Source organism: Chiroxiphia lanceolata, chromosome 1 (assembly GCF_009829145.1).
Source record: "Chiroxiphia lanceolata isolate bChiLan1 chromosome 1, bChiLan1.pri, whole genome shotgun sequence".
In the NCBI taxonomy this organism is placed as follows: Eukaryota; Metazoa; Chordata; class Aves; order Passeriformes; family Pipridae; genus Chiroxiphia; species Chiroxiphia lanceolata.
The window spans coordinates 128,169,007-128,187,895 of record NC_045637.1 but is presented as its reverse complement, the minus strand read 5'-3'; the positions used below and the strand labels follow the sequence as shown (position 1 = coordinate 128,187,895).

Below are 18,889 nucleotides of genomic sequence, written 5' to 3'. Positions count from 1 at the left end.
CTTTAGTTTTTGTATAAGAGAGGTGGAAGCAAATTGTTTACAGCATTGTGAAGGAGGTATCTGGGTATATCCCAAATATGCGAGGTCCATAACTTCAAAGTCCCATATGGCTTTTACCTCTACTTTGCATGGAGACCACTGACCATATTGCCATCGATAACAAGGTTTTACTGGACAGGGTTTGAATTGCTCCATCTGAGAGGGACAAGGCCTCCCATCACCCTGAAATGGCTGATTTATGGTCCTTCTTCTGATCATTTTTCCTGTAAACAAGAAACAACAATACAACTAACAACAGAGTGGTTAGACTGATTCATTCCTCAAGATGGTTCTATTTTGCTGAAAAGTGTAGTATTTGAGTAAAGTCATTTTTTCCACATTTGAAAAAATTGAATTGCAAAACAGATCTGTTGGCTCTTGTCTGTCGTGTGGATTCATATTTTCCAAGACAGACACTTTATTGTTTGTTTGTACTGCAAGTGCAGGAAGATGTCTAATTAGGATTGCTCCTGTAACAGCAAACAAAAGCAGTAATTTCATAGTTCAGAAGCCTGCAGAAAAATATTCTTTCTCAAAGTGACAATATGTTTGTAGCATTTCACTGGAGGTTCCTGCTCCTCATCTGGAGTTTTCTGCTAGATGAGACCAACATTTTCTTTCTTCCCTGAGTTAACATAGAAACATGAGTTCCATAATTGTCTGATTCTAGTAAATTGGAACAGCTTGCAACTTTCCATGACTGTCTGTCTGGATAATGTGACATGCAGATTTTGCAAGAGATGGAGGATTCTTCACTCAGGACCAAAGAAAATTAAAATACAGGAGGCTTATCTGACATTAATCTTCTCTTCAGCCATGAGTAGTACTCAGCTTCACTGAGATACAGGTTTTAATTCAAATACTTATATCAATTGAAAGCGGAAGACATTTTTATCCTTTTAGCAACTCTTGCTTCCTTCATCTTGCAGTGGATATTAGACCATTATACTTCATTACAGAGACGTCATGTGATATAACCAAAAATTTTCTTCTGTGTCTGAAGTAGTGGCCAAGTGGCTGTTCTAGAGTTATCACCTTACAAGGGTTTCCACAAAGCCAACACAGCTGTAGTATTTTAATCTATATATAAATATGAGTCAAGTCTGAAAAAATTTGTAATTTGTATAAAATTTTAAATTTGTATACTAAGGCTTATAATAAACTAAGGCATTACACAGGTTTACCTACATAACACCTGATGTTAGCTCACCAAAGAATTAATCCTTAATCCTACATTTCAGTCTCATGCATTTGGAATTGAGTACCCTAATGATAATGACACGAATCTTTTGCTGAGAGCAAGCTACACAAGCTATGATGCAGAAGCAGAACTATATAAATCTCCCAGACAGCTGTGTTCACTGCAGACAGCTAGAAAGATGTTTGTGAAGCAGAGCCTCATCATTCTTGAATTCACAGCTGCTCCAACTGAGATGTCATGGGAGAAAAAAGATTTTCTTGAAAAGTACTTCAGAAAAACCTCCAAAGAACAGCAAAGAGCAGAATTCTTCCTTAACTTTATGGGTATTTAAATGGGTGCACAAAAGCAGTTCAGCTTTGTGGTCATTGCTTTTATTACATGGTTATTACTTATTGAAAAAGACCAGTTACTTCCAACTTCTTGCACAATAGGAAAATTACAGCTTGAAGGCTTACATGTGAGGCTGTCACGATCTGTTAAAAACACTGAAAATTTGAAAGTTGTTTTACATTACTATTTAAAATAAATGTTCTAACTTCCACAAATAAATTCTATACTTGGAAAGTACAGGGATTTCAGATAGTGACGCACCTTCACATTTTGAAAAAGCACAGCAACAATAATTCTCATTCAGAAAAATATCAGGTCAGTTTAGGTTTTGTATGTAGGGCAAAGCTTGTAAAGGAAAATCTGGCAACATATTTAAGTATTCAGTGGAGCTGTTAGTTCAATTCTCACTCTATAAAGATTACTTTGAATACAGAAGTGTAGATTATTTGAATACAGAAGTCACACTGTGAGAGAACCTCCAAGAACTTATTTTGAGACATTTCAAGAGCAAGTAACTAACAAGAGTTTCCCATAACTAGAATGTGCCTTTGATTTCTGTTGTGACTTATATTTGATTTTAAAAACTTAGATAGTAGACAGTAACATTTTGGAAAAAAAACAAATTAGTGCAATTACAGTGAAAGTAACTTGTACCTTCATACTTGCTCTGTATTTAAAACTATAAAATTCTGCAGTAAGTTCATTAGTTTTAATCATTGTGCACTTCTACAATTTTAGTTGTTCTAAATTCATCACTAATAATGAAACTTAAGAGAAAATCCCTCTCTCCTTTTCCTCCCCCATCAGCTGAAAAATAAATATTAACATCAATGTTTATTTTTGTCTCATATCATTCATCATATCTCACTTTGTTCCCATACCAAATTTTCATTATCTTCAGTGAGTAGTCTCATTCAAGCATATTATTTCCATGAATAAGACTGATTTAGATCTGTGTCACTCTCAGCTAGCTACACTTTAGAGTTCTGCAAAAAGAGGTGTTATTGCTTTTATTAAAGAAAAAAGCCCAAGAGTTCAGTCTTTAAAACATGCCAAAGGTACGTACTGACCTGTAAGGCCACATGTTTGAGAGCACTCAGACCAAGGGGACCAGTCAGAGAGCTGACAGTTCACAGGACATTCCACCACACAGGACATATTCATTTGCCACGTCTTTTCCAAACCAAGCTAAAAAAAAATGTTGAAGTCAGTACATAACTCCAGGCCTCTCTGTCATCAGTGCAGTGTGATGCATTTGGACATGGTGAATCTGAGATAACTAAAGCTTTATGCAAGCATGAAGTCATTCCTAAATAAAAAGTAAAGCAATTAGGACATCAAAAATCTCACTTCAAGGCCATCCTAATGCATATGCTGATGTTTAAATACATGCTTAAATCCTATTTTCATGAATCATTTTCTAAACTAGAACCTATAAATGGAGGGCTTCAGCTCACAGTATTACTTTTTACAAGGTAAAGGCCAAAGTAATTTTATGAAGTATCAATGAAGTGGAAATGTAAAAATATCAACAGCTATTCATAACCGAATTGAAGTGATGCTAGGAGCCAGGTTCAAAACTACCAAAAGGAGGAAAATGAACATGTACTGGACAATCAGTTCATTTATCTGAAGATGCTGCAGATGCTAAAAGTTTACAGGAGCTCAAGTGAGACTGAAGAAGTTAATGAAAGAGAAATCTGAAGGTTTAAATACACAGAAACCCCATCAGGCAAATGCAATCCAAGGCTGAAAAGTGGTGGAGGCTGCAAACGTAGTAGATGGAAACTCACGGATGTCTGTCCTTCTTATTCTTCCTTAGGCATCTGCTTATGCTGTCTTGTTTTTTTCCATCTTGTGCATGATATCTATTATGCTATCCATGCAAAAATATTGACATGACATTGACAATGATATGGTCCAAAAAGAAAAAAATAAATATAGCTTTGTATGTTTTCCTGAAAAGCTCTGCATGTAGTAGAATCCTCTAACATTCATAAAGTAAAAGCTGCAATTGCTGGAGGAGTATTTGAGAAGGGGACAAAGAAAATAATCAGACTCACATGTTTTCCCAAAAACATATTCTCTACTCAGTTCTTCCCTAAGTTGGATTCAGCCTAACAATAACAAATGATGGAAATCCCCTCCCTCCCAAGGAAAAAAGAGTTTTATGATCATGCTTGGGACATGGAACAATGGCTACATGGTCTTTCGGCCTAACGAGTTGGTCTCAGAATGAGTTAAAAGGATAGGTCAGGGTGTATGATATAAAATGTGAAAGAAAATCAATCCTGCCCATATGAACAGATCTACATAGTTTTCCAGCATAAAAGACTGTCCTCTTTGTCGGACCTCACCAGTGGACCTTGGTCATCATTGAGGCCTTTCAGAATCCCAGGAGGTTGTGAATATCTTTAACTAGATAAAATCCCCACATAGTTTAAAAAAACCAAAACAAAACAAACTAGACATTTCAAAACCCATTAATTTTAATGACTGGAAAGGTTAATGACATAAAATCAGCAGTTAAGACTTTAAAAGGGAAATAAACCCACTATTTCCTACTAAACACAAGAATAGAGCAATAATTAGGCACAACATTAACATGTCCTCCATAAATAAACTACCACAAGTACTGGAAATGTCTCCTCCTGATGGACTCACCACGTTTTAAATTTGCATTTGCAATAGCATTTATTGAGACAAATGAGGTTTTAGACCTCTGTTCTGTTTTATAAATCAAAAAATGAGTTCTTGGCTTTTCTCAGTGGTTCAGTATAGCCTTGATTATACAGCTATCGCACAAAGGCAACACCTGAAACCTTTGGATAATCTGGAATTCAGATGATTAGAAAACTAGAGAACCCTCTTTGAAGTCCTTATTTGGGTCAAATCTTCTGAGCAAAGGCTTTAAAGCCTGATGATTTGATTCCTGCCAATTATAGAAACACGACTGCTCTCTTTTGAGACTGGCCTTCTCAGTTGGACTTTGTCAGTTCAAGAGGGAAAAGCCCAAGAGAGATTAACAATGAAGAGGAGAAAGCTGAAGTCCAGATTACCCACGGTGACCTTCTATTTGCGTGTCTTAGATAGTCAAGTGCTGTTTAAATAGATCTTGGGAGCAATTGACAGGCTGCAATTTTATAGTAATCACATATTCTTTTCTAATTCCTCTCCTTCCTTCAGTTTATGAACAACAATTCACCTTGAAGATCTTAGAAAAGATTTAAAAAGTATCCAGTAGCCCCCTAACCTGAAAACCTCTGTTCTGGATGAGCTGTGGTTTCTGACTTGACAATTGCAAGTACTGAAAGATAACCCTGAGCACCCTGTGCTCCTGGTCACACATGCCAGGGACAGCAGGCTGCCAGACCAGCATGCTCTTTAAACCCTGTGATCCACAAAAAGTACCTGCATGTGTTTATAAGAATGTTTGGCACCACAGACTAACCCACACTGCCAGAGGTTAATCACGTAATCTGACAAGGAGACTACCAATAAAACCCAAAAGTCTGCTTTGATGCAAACAAAACTGCTGGTTTCTAGGCTTTTCTCGTCTTTAATTGAGGGTAAATGAATGAAAATAAGTCTATAATAGGAACATAACCAGGAACAGCTTGCTTTTGGTGATCTGATTTTCAAATACTCAAGGAGGAGAAAAGTCCAGTTCATGCGAGGTGCTAATTTTGTAGAGTTAGAGAGCAAGTAATCCAGTATTACTGTGCCTTGGGAATGTGAAGAGAACTACATTAACATAACCAGGACTTGGAAATAAGCTCTAGAAATTGATTTATCTTGGCAGTAATCAGGATGACTGGCTACCTTTTTTAGCTGATTGACTGAAACAAACAATATGGATGCATAAGGAAACCAGAACACAGGGGTTCAGAAGGAATGTTAGTATTTAACTACACTGATGCTCATACCTAAAGATGGTGATGGACAAAAGTCAGCAAGAAGGGGCTTTCTATATATACCTTTTATTAGTTTATTGAACCCTCTATTATATAGAAACTCAGATATCACATGTCCTAATTTCCCATGTCCCACCATGTGAAATTTCCTAGAGATTAGAGTAGGTTTATTTATTTTGATCTCTCTACTTTGCATGTAGTAGTAAGAAACATAATTCAGTAAATGTCTGTACAAATAAATTAAACAAACGTTTTGTTTTATTCATACATCTAGTATAAAGTTTTATGATGGCCCAGGCAAATTCCATTAGCTAGGTCATTACAAACTTATTTCATATTTCTCCTATTCATCAACTTTTCCAACCCCATGCACCTTATTTTGAACTTCACTTAATCTTTCTGCACTGCCCTTTTAGTGCAAAACTACAGCAAAAATCCCCACTCTGAAGGATCATTAGCAAGAAGTACACAGTATGTATTCACACTTTGATAATTTCTTGAATAGTCCCCTCTCATGACCTGGAAGGTCACAACGTTGACTTTCACATCTTCACAGTGAAGGGTCTGTTCAGATCTGAACAGCTTGGCTTTCTTGTTAATCAGGTTAACAGGTTTTACTCTTAAGTTATTGGATCAGCCTTTGACCTTGTTGTACCACTGCTTACACATCCATAATTCAACAAAGAGTCTTAATGGTATGACTGGGGAGTGGATCAGAGTTTTCTACAAGAAGATATATCTCTGTATGATCTAGCAAATCAAAAGGGCAAATAAGAATTTCTCTGAGTAATAAACTTTCATTTCTTAAAGGCAGGAAAGCTCCTGAGGTTTTCTGAAATGAGATTTCAGTGTAAAAGGTACTCATTTGTTCTAAATATTGCTTTAAATCTTTGGTTAACAACAAGAATAATTTCTTGGTTTATGGTAGAAAAATTATATTTCCCCTTAAAATCTAATAAGTCATATTTTCCTACTGAAATATTTATGTGGATGGATATTTTATATCATGTCTTGGTATTAATTAATCAATAGCACCGTCTCTTAGAAATAACCTGACAGACATTTTTTCTTCTTTTAACATATTAAAACATTAACAGAATGCATTAATGCAGTGCCTTATTAACTTCACGGCAACTTGCTGGTAGATAGTCAGATCCTGTATTTTTTCTTGAGACATAATTTTTGCAGATTCTGCATCCCTGGAAGTGTTCCAGTCCAGGTTGGATGGGGCTCTGAGCAACCTGGTCTACTGGAAGGTGACTCTGCCCATTAAAGGGGTGTTGGAACTAGATGATCTTTAAGGTCCCTTCCAACCCAAAACATTTTATGATTCTATGAAATTATTAGATTTGATTAAAAACCCAAGAGCTATGTGTGAAGGAGGAACATGAGACAGAAGTAGAGTGTCAGCCTCAGCTGAAACCTCCTGCCTTTGCTAAGAACTTAGAGATTCAGGAATCCAGGATGTCAGAAGGGACTGGAGAAACTTAAGTAGGTCAGATATACCACTACAAAACGATAGTCCAAAGTAAATGATGAGTCTCCTTATTCCCTCCATTTCTGATGAGACTGTTTCTATGGGCACATCCTGAAGAGCAGCTACTAGCCACAAGGATCACACAGAAAAACTGTTGGTGCCAAAGCCACTGTGGAGGCCACTCCCCCTTTGTCCCCCATTGCAACTGACTTTGTTTCTGATGTCATGGTGGCAGGGGAATGGCAGTTGAAACAAGTGCAGTTACTTTCCATCAAAAATGCATGCAGGATTGCCCTTAATGTCGTATTTGTGTTGTCTTCTTGTTTTCCTACATACTACTATCTCCACGCAATTGAAAATATTAAGATCAACAAACAAATGTCAGGAAGCCAGTGCTGTCGAATTTGAGGTTAGTTTGAACATTTGCAAAATGGCTCTTTCAAAATTTAAGATCTGCTAGTTAGTTCTCCATACATGCTCCTACTTAATATCACATTCATGCTGCACATTTTTTCACACTAGCCTGGGTATCTTTTCCACCGCACAGTTGGATACAAGAAGTTAGCATTCAGCCCAGCTGCAGAATGGCACATGAGAAATATTTTTTACAACACATTGAGTAAATGATTGATACTGGCAGGTGTCCAAGGTTCCATGCAGAAATTGTATCAAATTAGAATTATGATTAGTATTCTGACTAAGATTTATTACATATATTTTATTTTATTAATTATTGTTTCTAAGTAATTTCCTTCAGGACAAAATAATTAGCATATGTTCATGGAGGCACTTAAAAGTAACCAAAGGAAATTATATAAAAATCACTGCTGATGGATCAGTTCATTTCAGAGGTACTTAACAATCCATGAATAGTGTTGCAAAACATCTGGTGAAGATGTCACACAGCTCAGTTTGCTCAGTATTAATTAGCACCATTTGAAGGGAGCTTAGTCACAGGTACCACTCACCTCTTCACAGTACTTCAGGTCAACTGATTTGCCATCACTGCGAACACAATCAAGCATCCGTGTTTTGATACCATTACCACAGACAGCCTTCTCGCTGAGCTGACATGTGCTCCAGTCTGGAAAAGATTAATTTTAATTCATCAGCATAGCAGACTTTCAGATAGAATTCTTAATGATCCAATCTCCTATCTAATTCTAACTCCAATGGCCTAAAATAATCATCACAAGCAACTTTTACACATGCAAAGGCCCACGGAGCCCAGCTGCTATATGTTTTTGGAAACAGTGACTTTTACCGCAAATAGTCAGTGCCATGGTGCTTTCCTGAAAAGTTCATATTTGGTTTCATCTGCATGGATTTTGAGCAAATCCCCAAATTATAGCAGAAATAAATTTCCTGGACTTACAGCATACCCATTTCACCTAAATTGCAAAGCCTCCATTTAATATTTTATGTAGATCAAATAGTCCGAATCAGTTTTCAGTACAAGTTCCACAACTCCCTCTGGATAAGAACAGAAAGCTAAAAAATCCATCCTGTAAGGTGAATGGAAGTGAACTGTAGTCCCAGGCTGTCACTAGAGCAAAACACCACAAATACCTGTCACATTGTAGTCATAGTGGTAGCAGTTCTTGTTCAAAGTGCAGGCTTCTGCCTCAGTGGCAGCAGGACAAGGCTTTCCATCATCTGGTTGTCTCAGGGATTCAGCTGACCTTTCACGAACACTACTTCCATTGCATGGCTTAAAAGGGAGATTGGAAACAGCTTTGATATTTTGGCACCCTGATACCTTTTTATGAAGCCGTTATAACAACCTTTCAAGTAATCCCTTCACAAAACACAAGTGTCATATAACAGGTTCATGCTTCTGTGTAAGAGAAACCCTTTTCTTTTATTTCAGAGGGAATTTAGTCTGTTCTTTTACCTTGGTACCACCCAAGGTGAAATATCCTTTAACTTGTTAACACCTCTCTATTTTCCTAATTGGTGCATGTTTCAGTACTAGTGCTTTGGAACTATTTCACTCATAACTGGATATTGAGAAGCTCACTTTCCAAATGTTATCATTTAGTACACCAGAGCATCATTTCAGAGGTCCTGAAAAGTTTTCATTTTTTTGGTGGGTTTTTTTTGACATTTCTTTTTGAAATTGCTGTCAGGAACGGGGAAAAAGACCCCAAATTACCTTTCTGTGTTCAGTCTTGATCTAAAGACTTCACTCGTTATTAGATAGTGACATTTTTAGTACAGTGACTGCGCCACGATAAAGAGGCTCAGAGTTAGGCTCAAAGACAGATTCCCGGGCCACTACCAAAGCTATTCCACTACACAGAAGGCACCCCTCACTAAGAAGTGACCACTAGGGCACTATAGTCTGTGTTTTGGAGTAATTTCACTTCATGAAAAATACTGGTACACTTTATTTGCAGCCAATAATCAACAACTCTAAAGATGACATTATATATAGATATTTGCAGGTGTAATTACTGCTCATTTCAGCATCTTTGCACAGTACATCTGGTAAAAATTTTTAAAGTATCCTCCTAAAACTATAAATGTGACACTTCAGTATACTTCTTACCAAAGAACATTGAGACCATGATCCCCATTCAGACATAACACAGTCCTCGGGACATGGCAATGTGCATTTTCTAGCACCAAGTGGCATCTCTTCAGGATCACAGAGATAGTCCTCTACAGTGTCAGAAGGACCATCCACAGTGTTTAACATGCACCTGGAAAAAAGAACTGCACATAAACTGCATTTGTCGTGGATTTTGTACAGTAACTGCATTCTACAGTATTCTGAAACATTTTAACATTTTGTCAGCACATAACAAACCTGAGTATTGATCCACGAATATCCAAGAGTCAAAAATAATCCTTGTTTGTACAGATAATAGCCACATAATACAGACAGTCCCTATCAGTAATTTGCTGAGAGCTTCTGGGCAAGTGATTTGCTTGACATTAGCTTACCTCTAAGCCGGAGCAAGGCAAATCATTTATAGTTTAGACATATTTTCTGTATAATTCAACTGATAATTTTAAACCCAGAATTATTAACACTTTAAAAATTTATATTCTTAGTATTAATCCCTAATTCCCACAGATGCTATTTAATTACCAATAGATTAAATTAGGAATCAAGATAATCCATAATCAGTAGACAGAGTCATATTGCACTCAATGAAATTAATCTGATTTATATCAGGCAGGATTCAGGTGTGGTACATTATGGTTGGACTCAACGCAGTACATTACACAGAATTACATCAAATTAAATACAGCCATGGCTGAAAGTGAAGGTTCTCTAAAGGAGAGGACCTTTGAAGGAGGTTGAAGGAGGAACAACACTGTTTTACCTGACTTTCCTTGTTTGAACACCTTCTCCACAATTCTCTTTTAAGTCCACATTGGTCACTTTGCAGACGCTCCAAGGCTCAGTAACCCATATGTATTGGCTGCAGTCACTGTGGCAGGGGACTACCTCATACACCTGGAATCCACATTCAGTGTCAGTTTTGTTGCACACAAGTAAGTGTGATCATACAACAGTGATCATACAAAAAAAGGCTAATGCTCTTTTTGGTAAGAATGACAAATATAAACTCGCTGAATTAAAGGCCATAGTAATAATACAGATTAAACATTTGATAGAAAACTACCAAATAACAAAAAGAAGAAAGCTACCTAATGACGGATTCCCTGGTTTTCTCTGCCACTAAGCCCATGCTGTGCCATTTTCACCAAAAACATGAACACAACTAACATAAAGTCTGTAACTAGGCTAGCTCATGAGTATACCTTTTAGAAAAATGTTGCTATAACTCTGCTAACACTTTACCTCTATTCTTCGCATCTCCCCTACACTATTCCATTCCACTGTTATTAGTTGTGGAGGATTTGTATTTCTAAAGAGGGGTGACGGGAAATTATACCAATATATGTTAATTTTATTTATTCATTGTGTATGATCAAAATCCCTCCAATATAATTGTGTATCGGCCTTAGTATTGTGTTTGGATTTGAACAAAAAATTTGAAAGAGCATCTCATATAGTAATTTATACAGTGTTCCATCTACTGTCTCAAGTATATATTACAAAAAAAGGGTCAGACAACATAAATATTGGGCATAATCAGGAAGCACATATTAAGGTTGTATCTCTATTTTAGAAACACTTACCTGAGCCTGAAGAAAGTATTTTCATGAACCCAAAAGAAACAACAACAAACAAACAGAAAAAAAACAAAACAAAACAACAAGGAGAAAAAGATAGAATGATTAGAGTGAAGCATAGGTATTTAAAATACATTAATTTAGCTTTTATTACAAATAATATTCTGTTACTTCTGCAAAGCAAAAGGCATCCAGTTTTTCCTCTTGGATCTCCCTTGCAGTCATGAGGCATTTTGCAAGAAATTTGCCCTTGGAAGAAAATAAAAGTTTATAAACCACAACTGGTGGGATGAAACCATAATTTACCTAATCTCTTTCTCAGTCTTGAACATTTGATAGAACTGTTTTCCTTCTTTGTCTATAATGAGCATCAAACCTTCACCCAGCAGGAAATCCAGTTTCCCCAAGATAAGAGAAAATCCTCTGTGTTTTTGGAGGATACTGGACTTCATTATTAATTGAAATTGTTCTGACAGCATTAAGTGCAATAGATTCAAAGGAATAATGGAACTGGCAGTTCTCATCCTTCCAAAGTTCCAAGGTCTTTCATTGAGTATCTTAATTATGCATAGTTTGCTTGAAGTCCATTTCCTCAATATATCAGTCAACTTCACATATCATTCTAGGTATCAAGTCAGCACAACTAATACTGCTAGACCATCTAAGACATTGTCTTAAACAAGTGTTTGATTTCTTTCTAGCAACACTTCTCGTGTAGAAAAAGAGGGTTGATTGTTTGATAGTTAACCTGCAAGAAAATACCACCAATCACAAAAAATATAATGCCTTGAACACTGAATGTGTGGAGTCTGATATATCACCATGCAGCTGATCAGCCCGTGCACAAGACCACTAGCAGAGTCAGCATACTCAGGTCTTCTTTGAACTACATAAGCATTAATTCAGGCATAAAGGTGGGTGGTATAAATGCATGTTAAGTAAGATACTGGATTCCATGGACAATTTGTTCCTCAGAATTCTTCTCCAGAATTTCCAAAATGAGATTACAGAAGCCTTATTTCAGGGAACTGTCTATATGTCTGACCATGATTAGCATAAGAAGAAATACCTAAACCCTGCATGTTCAGCAGCCTTTCCAGTAACATAAAATCTGGATATCTTGCCAGAAATGCAAAGGAGAACTCTATATTTCATTGCACATGTTAGTGGTATTCTCCTGACACTCTGGCATTTTTGTAGCTATGACTGCAGGCCACAGCAGCCGGTTAGTGTAAGGTTTGTATGTCCACCTGCTCCTGATAAGGTGGCAAATAATGCCTAGAGCCAGTGAAGACAGGGATGTCCTTGATTTGTCTAACAGTCTCAGATTAGTCTCTTTCTTTGAAATCCTCTGAAGGCCATTAACATGATTTTATAAGAAACCTGACTCTATTATTACTATAAATATGAAGTCTTTTAGCCTAGTGAAGTGAGTACTGAACAAGCTTCATTTAGCAGCACTGTGTTTTGGGAGCCACCCTGGCATGCACGGCCCAAGAAGAAAGACACTCAATGAGACATCTATGTGTTCAATCTCCTCCAAAATACAGGCACACATGCCAGCCCTGAGAGACATTGAACAACTTCTTAACAAGGTCTTAAGCATTTTATTTCAATGTTTCCCTAGCCTTGCTATTAGGAAGTTTTCCAAAGGCTTAACCCAAATCTGTTTGCAGCAGTCTAAGCTCACTGCTTTTTATCCTATCCATGATGGCCACGGAAAATGGATTATTGCCATGGAAAATGGATTATTTCCTCCTTCTTTGCAACAGCCTTTTATGTATGTGCTATCAGACTGCCAGCATCCTCCTCCCTCCCATCTTCCATTCCTTGGGCTAGACAACATGGTGTAGTCTTTCCTCAGGCTCAAAATTCCTAGATCTTAGCTTACAGCATAGCCCCCTGTAAATCATAATCCACACATTTGTGGGCACCAAAGATCCAATCTAACCATTATGCTTTGTATGTATGCAAATAAGCATGTTACATGTATAAGTAATAAATATGTAAATAAACCAAATTACATTCAATAATTGAAATAAATATTCTGAAGAGTCAGTACTTTGCCATATGAATGAATGGTGGATCACATTTAGATTAAATAGATTAAGTAACTATGCATGTGTATTTCCCTGCATGTTTTTGAATTGACAGGGAATGTATTTAAAAATGAAAGATACAGCCTCTATATTCTTCAAAATATTTATGTTATCTGTAGAGATTCCTTCTCATGAAAGTACTATATTTCAATTTTATTTTTACCATAGTTGTATTTGGCAAGTATCATGTAACATTGCCACAAATCAAATTGGAGTCAAAGTACCGGCAGAGGGCAATAGTGTTGCATACAAGTGCTGAACAGGCCTCCAGTAAAATCACCTTCTTTGACGCAGAAAAATACAAGCCTATTATGTACTACATGAATATTAAAGAAGGAAAAAGACTTCTGTATAGACTATAATTTGCTCCTATTGAATCACATTCCTCCTAAATTTAAAATATATTTACATGTTGACCCAAATCCAGCAACCCTCATTCTAGTTTGTATTTAGTTAAAGTAGATCACAAACTTAGTTTATTAGCTGCAGTTTAACACTTATTATTTTCTAAATTAGAACTAATTACATTCCCTAAAGTAGAAAATGAGATCAACAAGCCATTTCACTCCGTGCTAGCAAAATGTCAATAGGATAATATTAAGTACATGCATTTTTATTCAAATGTAAATTGACAGCACTTTTTTTTAAATCTTTGAATATTTACAGAAAAGACCATGTGGCTGTTTAACATGCCTCTGCAGACTAAATTAATTCAACAGTAATATGAATATAAATCAACTTTGAAGAGCATAAGTTAATTGACAAGGAATGTTTTTCCTTTCTAAAAGTCTCCAAGCAAAGAAGCTTCAGGGGTTTGACTTAGACTAGTGCTAAACTTGGTTCCAAGGACTACATGCTTATTAGTCACCCAAGCACTCCCAGTGTGGTCTTGGATCATGTTTTCTGGCTTAGTTTTTCACTTGAAGATAATACAGATTGTATGGCCAGACTGTTCCACAGTGTAACATCATTAAAGTGCAGTTAGTGGGAGAACTGGGAGACAGACTTCGGAAGTGCCATTCATGACTGGAACCGCAGTGCCAGGGCAAGAGTAATGAGAAGGTCAAAAAAACCCACTAATGGACACTGGGATTGACAATGTGTGAGTGGTTGAGAGTTTTAATTTGCTTTCTGATCTAACATGGTCAGAGAGGGATAACTAAGAATCTTGCCAGTTTGTGCAACTGTAATGAGGCATGTTACCCATTGTCATAGAAACATAGAAAGGTTTGGGCTGGAACGGACCTTAAAGATTGTGTAGTTCCAACCCTCCTGCCGTGAGTAGGGACACCTTCCACTAGACCAGGTTGCTCAGAGCACCATTCAACCTTGAACACTTCCAGTTATGGGGCATTTGCAACTTCTCTGGGCAAACTCTTCCAGTGCCTACCACCTATTTCTCTCTAATATCTACTCTAAACCTTCTCTGTTTCAGTTTGAAGTCATTACCCCTTGTCCTGTCACTACTCGCTCTTTTAAATGTTTCTCTCCATCCTTCTTGGAGGCTCCCTTCAGGTAAGAGGTCTTCACAATCTGAACGTAAGAACATTTTATTGTCTTCAATCTGCTATTCAGATAATGTGCTAAATTCTTGCAGATGAGGAAGTAAAGAAGGTAGATTCTTTGTCGACTGAGGAATTCTAAGCCAACACACTCTCCTCCTTCTACCTCCATCTGCCTCTTATGTTGAATGGTTTTTCTACATCAACAAATACAGATAAAACAGTTATCTGAGGTATGGAAAAAGCTATGACAATAATGTAAATATAAATCAAATTACCTGATTGACATGATCTAGCTTTGGACAGGGTCTTCCACCATTGTAGGGTTTTTCACGGAGCCATTTAGACCGAACCTTTACCCCGCTCCCACAGGATTTACTACAGCGAGACCAGTTGGACCACTCACTGAGCTTGCAGTCTGAGGGACAAGGAATAATACAGGCTTCCTCAATGTATCCTGCATGAATGGAAAAGAAAGTGAAATCTCTTCAGCATGTCACTTTACCACTTCTCCCTGAAGCCCTCGTCTACTTCATTTAGATTGTCCAAAGTTTGACTTGACAGGACTGTGTGAATAGAGAGATTTCTTCATCATTAAGGCTAAATTAAATTCTGAAGAAAATTGACACATATAGCTGGAGATTGTGTTACAGTAGCAGCTGAGCATCCTCACTGCTATGTGATTAGGATTCACACTCACCAGATTTCAGCATTCAAACTTTCTGACAGCTACAGCGTAATTGACACTAACCAGTTCTTGGCTGCATCATTCTTAATTTGTATAAACAATATGTATTACTTTTTAAGGAAAAAAGGTTTAATTAAAGGCTACTCCACAAGTGTATCAAGTAATTTAATTGCAGTTTTACATAAAAAATCCAACTGAGAAGATATGCATCTCGCCAGCCTGGAGCAAGAGAACTTAGCACCTTGTGACCTTTGTAAGGCTAGAAAGAGAGAGTAGCCTGCCACATTAATGATCTGCCGATTAACAATCATCTGCCCCTAGTAGCACACTGAATAATTGCACTGAATGGAAAAGCAGATGTTTGGTTTGGATAAGTCATCAGTCTTGAGAGGTTGGAAGCAGTATGACATGATCTGCAGGGAGTAACATGAGGCCTCAATTCACTGAATAAGTGAAAATGTCTTTCTTTCAAAAGCAACATATGGCATAGCTCTAAAATATGTGTAATTTATTCCAATATTTAAGGGAGAAGTTACAAAATCTCAAATAAAAGCTGGCCTTTACTGTCTTTTTACAACACTATCCTGAATATATATGAACTCTCACCTCCCCTTTCCTGTGTCAGATCTACAAGGTATTTACTATTGCCAAATGTTCACTTTAAAGATTAAAGAAACCTCAGTGCGTTTAGAAGTGTGTTAAAATATTTGATGAAAACAGTTGAAAAATTAACACTTGGGTAAGATCATTCTCAAAAGATTGGCAAAGTTTGCTAGGCATGGTTTAACATGTTTCTGAGAAATACTGAATTTTTTTAGTTTGAAAGTGATCACTATCTTTTCATCAGAGCTGATGTTAGCAGCTTTGTGTTTTAACATATACTTGTAAGTAAAGCTATTCTGTCTCTTCTAAAAGTAACCAGTAGTAACCAACCACAAGGTGTGTAAAGAATCAAAACACTTAAAATATATACTTATGTCTAGTTGTTTCCATTGATTTGTTTTAGACATAAAGAAGTTTTTTTTAAAAAAATATATGGTAGCATTCAGACTATTTTATGGTCAAATTCAGGTGATGATTTTATCCTGTATGGCTTTCCTCTGTTTGGAAGTGTTAAACAGTTAAATAAATATGCAGAGCACATCCTGGATTTGAGCACTGCAAAACTACTGCCCAACATCTCCACATATTTCCTTAAAACACCTAGAATATTATGAGCTTGATTGCAAGCATATTTATTAAATATATCTTGCCATTTGATTGATCAGCTCAGTGATGATATATGAAAGGGACATTGTGTTAAAATACATTTTTGAAGATCGTATCACTGAATATCAGAGGTGGTGATATAGATTGTCCTGCAGTAGCAAAGCCAAAATTGATTACATTTCACCTTACCTGACATCTCTGAGTCTTAAAAATCCAATGCACCCTATGTCACAGCTCCATCCTACACTGAACCTTGATTGAATAAATATCAAACTCTGTATCTTCACCAGAAATGAGCTTTCAACAAGCTCTCTTAGGTGCTATACAAAACCACGCACTCATACAATCAAGAAGCTACTGAATGAAAATGGACAAAACCAAAGAAAGTTAAGAGAAACAACTACCTCCAAGCAGAAAGTGATATTTATTGTCTCATAGAACTAAGCAAAGATTTTACTGCTCTATGAATTGTCTTGAAATTCTGAAATGCTGCCTTGACTTTCAACATGACTTCTAAAAACTTTTTTGTCTGGAGAAACCTTTCTACTATAACACAGTTATGCCATTTACCACCCATTAAATTTCTATCTCTAGTAATTAAGGTCTGAAAGGACCAAATTCAAGTTGTTTTAAATATATTGTACATCCTTGAGTAGGTAACTTGAACCGGTACAGGCTGCTTCAGGAAGACTTTATTTTAAGGACTTCCATAAACCTCTGAGTTTATCTTAATAACTCAAAGGCATCTTCCCAATCTTTGCCAAGATATTCTCCAGTATACCACAATATTTTGGGAATTTGCCCAAAATTCATAGCCCACCAAAAGAAGCTTATGTGGAACATGCTAAACTAAAATGATTGACAAATTAGAAACTATTTTGCCTTATTTCCCTTCAGTTCATCCAAACAAGGACAATAAAGTTTTGGGGTTTTTTTTTGGTTTTTTTTAGATAATGAGAATGTTAATTGTTAATGTTAATAACAAAGTTTAATATTAGAACCTTGTAGATATAAATTGTATCAAATACATTATATTATATGCAAGTTCCAGTAACATTTTAATTACACTGAGCTATATTTCAAGTAATTCCATAAAATATCAAATGAAACCATATTACTACAGCAACCTTTATTCACACTATCTATGAAATATCTACATTTAAGTCAGACACTAAAACTGCCTTACTATAGAAGGCAAAAAAGTCGGAAAAGTATCATATTACAGGTACAGAGTCTTAGTAAGAGTTATAACATGGAAAACCACAATCTTGTTTATATGTTAATGTGTTTTGTAAAGAACGCAGTGGTTCAGTTGACAATTCACGCACACTTTATTATGAAAAAATACTGAACTGCAGTCTTATACTGGTTCCTTAATCTTAAGGTTTCATGAAATAGCTACTGCTCACTCTACAGCTCTTTCCTATACCATCTCTAGTATATCTGGCCTATGATGCTCTCCTCTCCCTCTTTCCTATTTCCTCAGGAGAGGAGACAGACAGACATCAATACCCAACTCCATATATAAACAGTTGAAAAAGAAGAATTGAAAAGAAAGGAATAAGAATGGAGTCAATAATTGAAAGCATAAAAAGAAGCTCTAATGAGGTAGGAAGCTCCTGAAAATGTGAAACATTATTGCAGAGCAGAGTTAAAAAAAACACCTATTATTATGTAAGATGCAAGACAACCATAAGAAAAACCTCCTAACCACTGGTATACTAAGAACACTGGATGCAAAAAAAGGTCAAAGAGATGAACAGAATAAAGGTATCCAGAAAGAAGTTTCACAGCTTCTTCAGAAAGTAGGAAATAAAATAAAATAAATAAACAAAGGACCCAATGTTTAGGTTGGTTCTTCACCCAGAGGGTGGTTGGGCACTGGAACAGGGAAGCCTGCTGGAGTTCAAAAAGCATTTGGACAATTCCCTCAATCACATGGTGTGATTCTTAGAGTGTCCCGCACAGGGTCAGGATTTGGACTTCAATGATCCTTGTGGGTCCCTTCTAACTCAGGATGTTCTATGATTCTATGAAGTTACTTTTCATGTCAAAGAGACAGAAGTCAAAACAACAGAGGAAATGTAAAACAAAATAAAGAGTGAGGGGGAAATAGAGCAAAGGGTAAGAAAAGACAGGGAGAAGGAAGAGGAAATAAATGGCTCAGAGAAATAAGTTCAAGAGAATTACAAAGACACACTGCATAGGGATAGAAAATGAAGAAAGAAGAGAAAAGAAAAAAAACCACCGTGCCATAAGCAATATCTTGGTAAAGCAC

The 18,889-nt window shown here is 36.6% G+C and overlaps 1 protein-coding gene across 11 annotated transcripts in view; it reads right to left on the bottom strand.

Annotated features, from left to right (window-relative positions):
• Positions 1-18,889, bottom strand: part of THSD7A (thrombospondin type 1 domain containing 7A) — a 281,746-nt gene that overhangs the window by 16,518 nt on the left and 246,339 nt on the right. For all 11 annotated transcript variants that reach the window (XM_032686025.1, XM_032685996.1, XM_032686043.1 and 8 more), the window contains 8 exons: positions 14,993-15,171; positions 11,120-11,125; positions 10,297-10,430; positions 9,513-9,666; positions 8,531-8,672; positions 7,930-8,045; positions 2,641-2,758; positions 118-263 (listed from right to left, as the gene is read on the bottom strand). In XM_032686025.1, the coding sequence (XP_032541916.1) occupies positions 118-263; positions 2,641-2,758; positions 7,930-8,045; positions 8,531-8,672; positions 9,513-9,666; positions 10,297-10,430; positions 11,120-11,125; positions 14,993-15,171 (995 nt within the window). The remainder of the gene's footprint in view (positions 1-117; positions 264-2,640; positions 2,759-7,929; positions 8,046-8,530; positions 8,673-9,512; positions 9,667-10,296; positions 10,431-11,119; positions 11,126-14,992; positions 15,172-18,889) is intronic.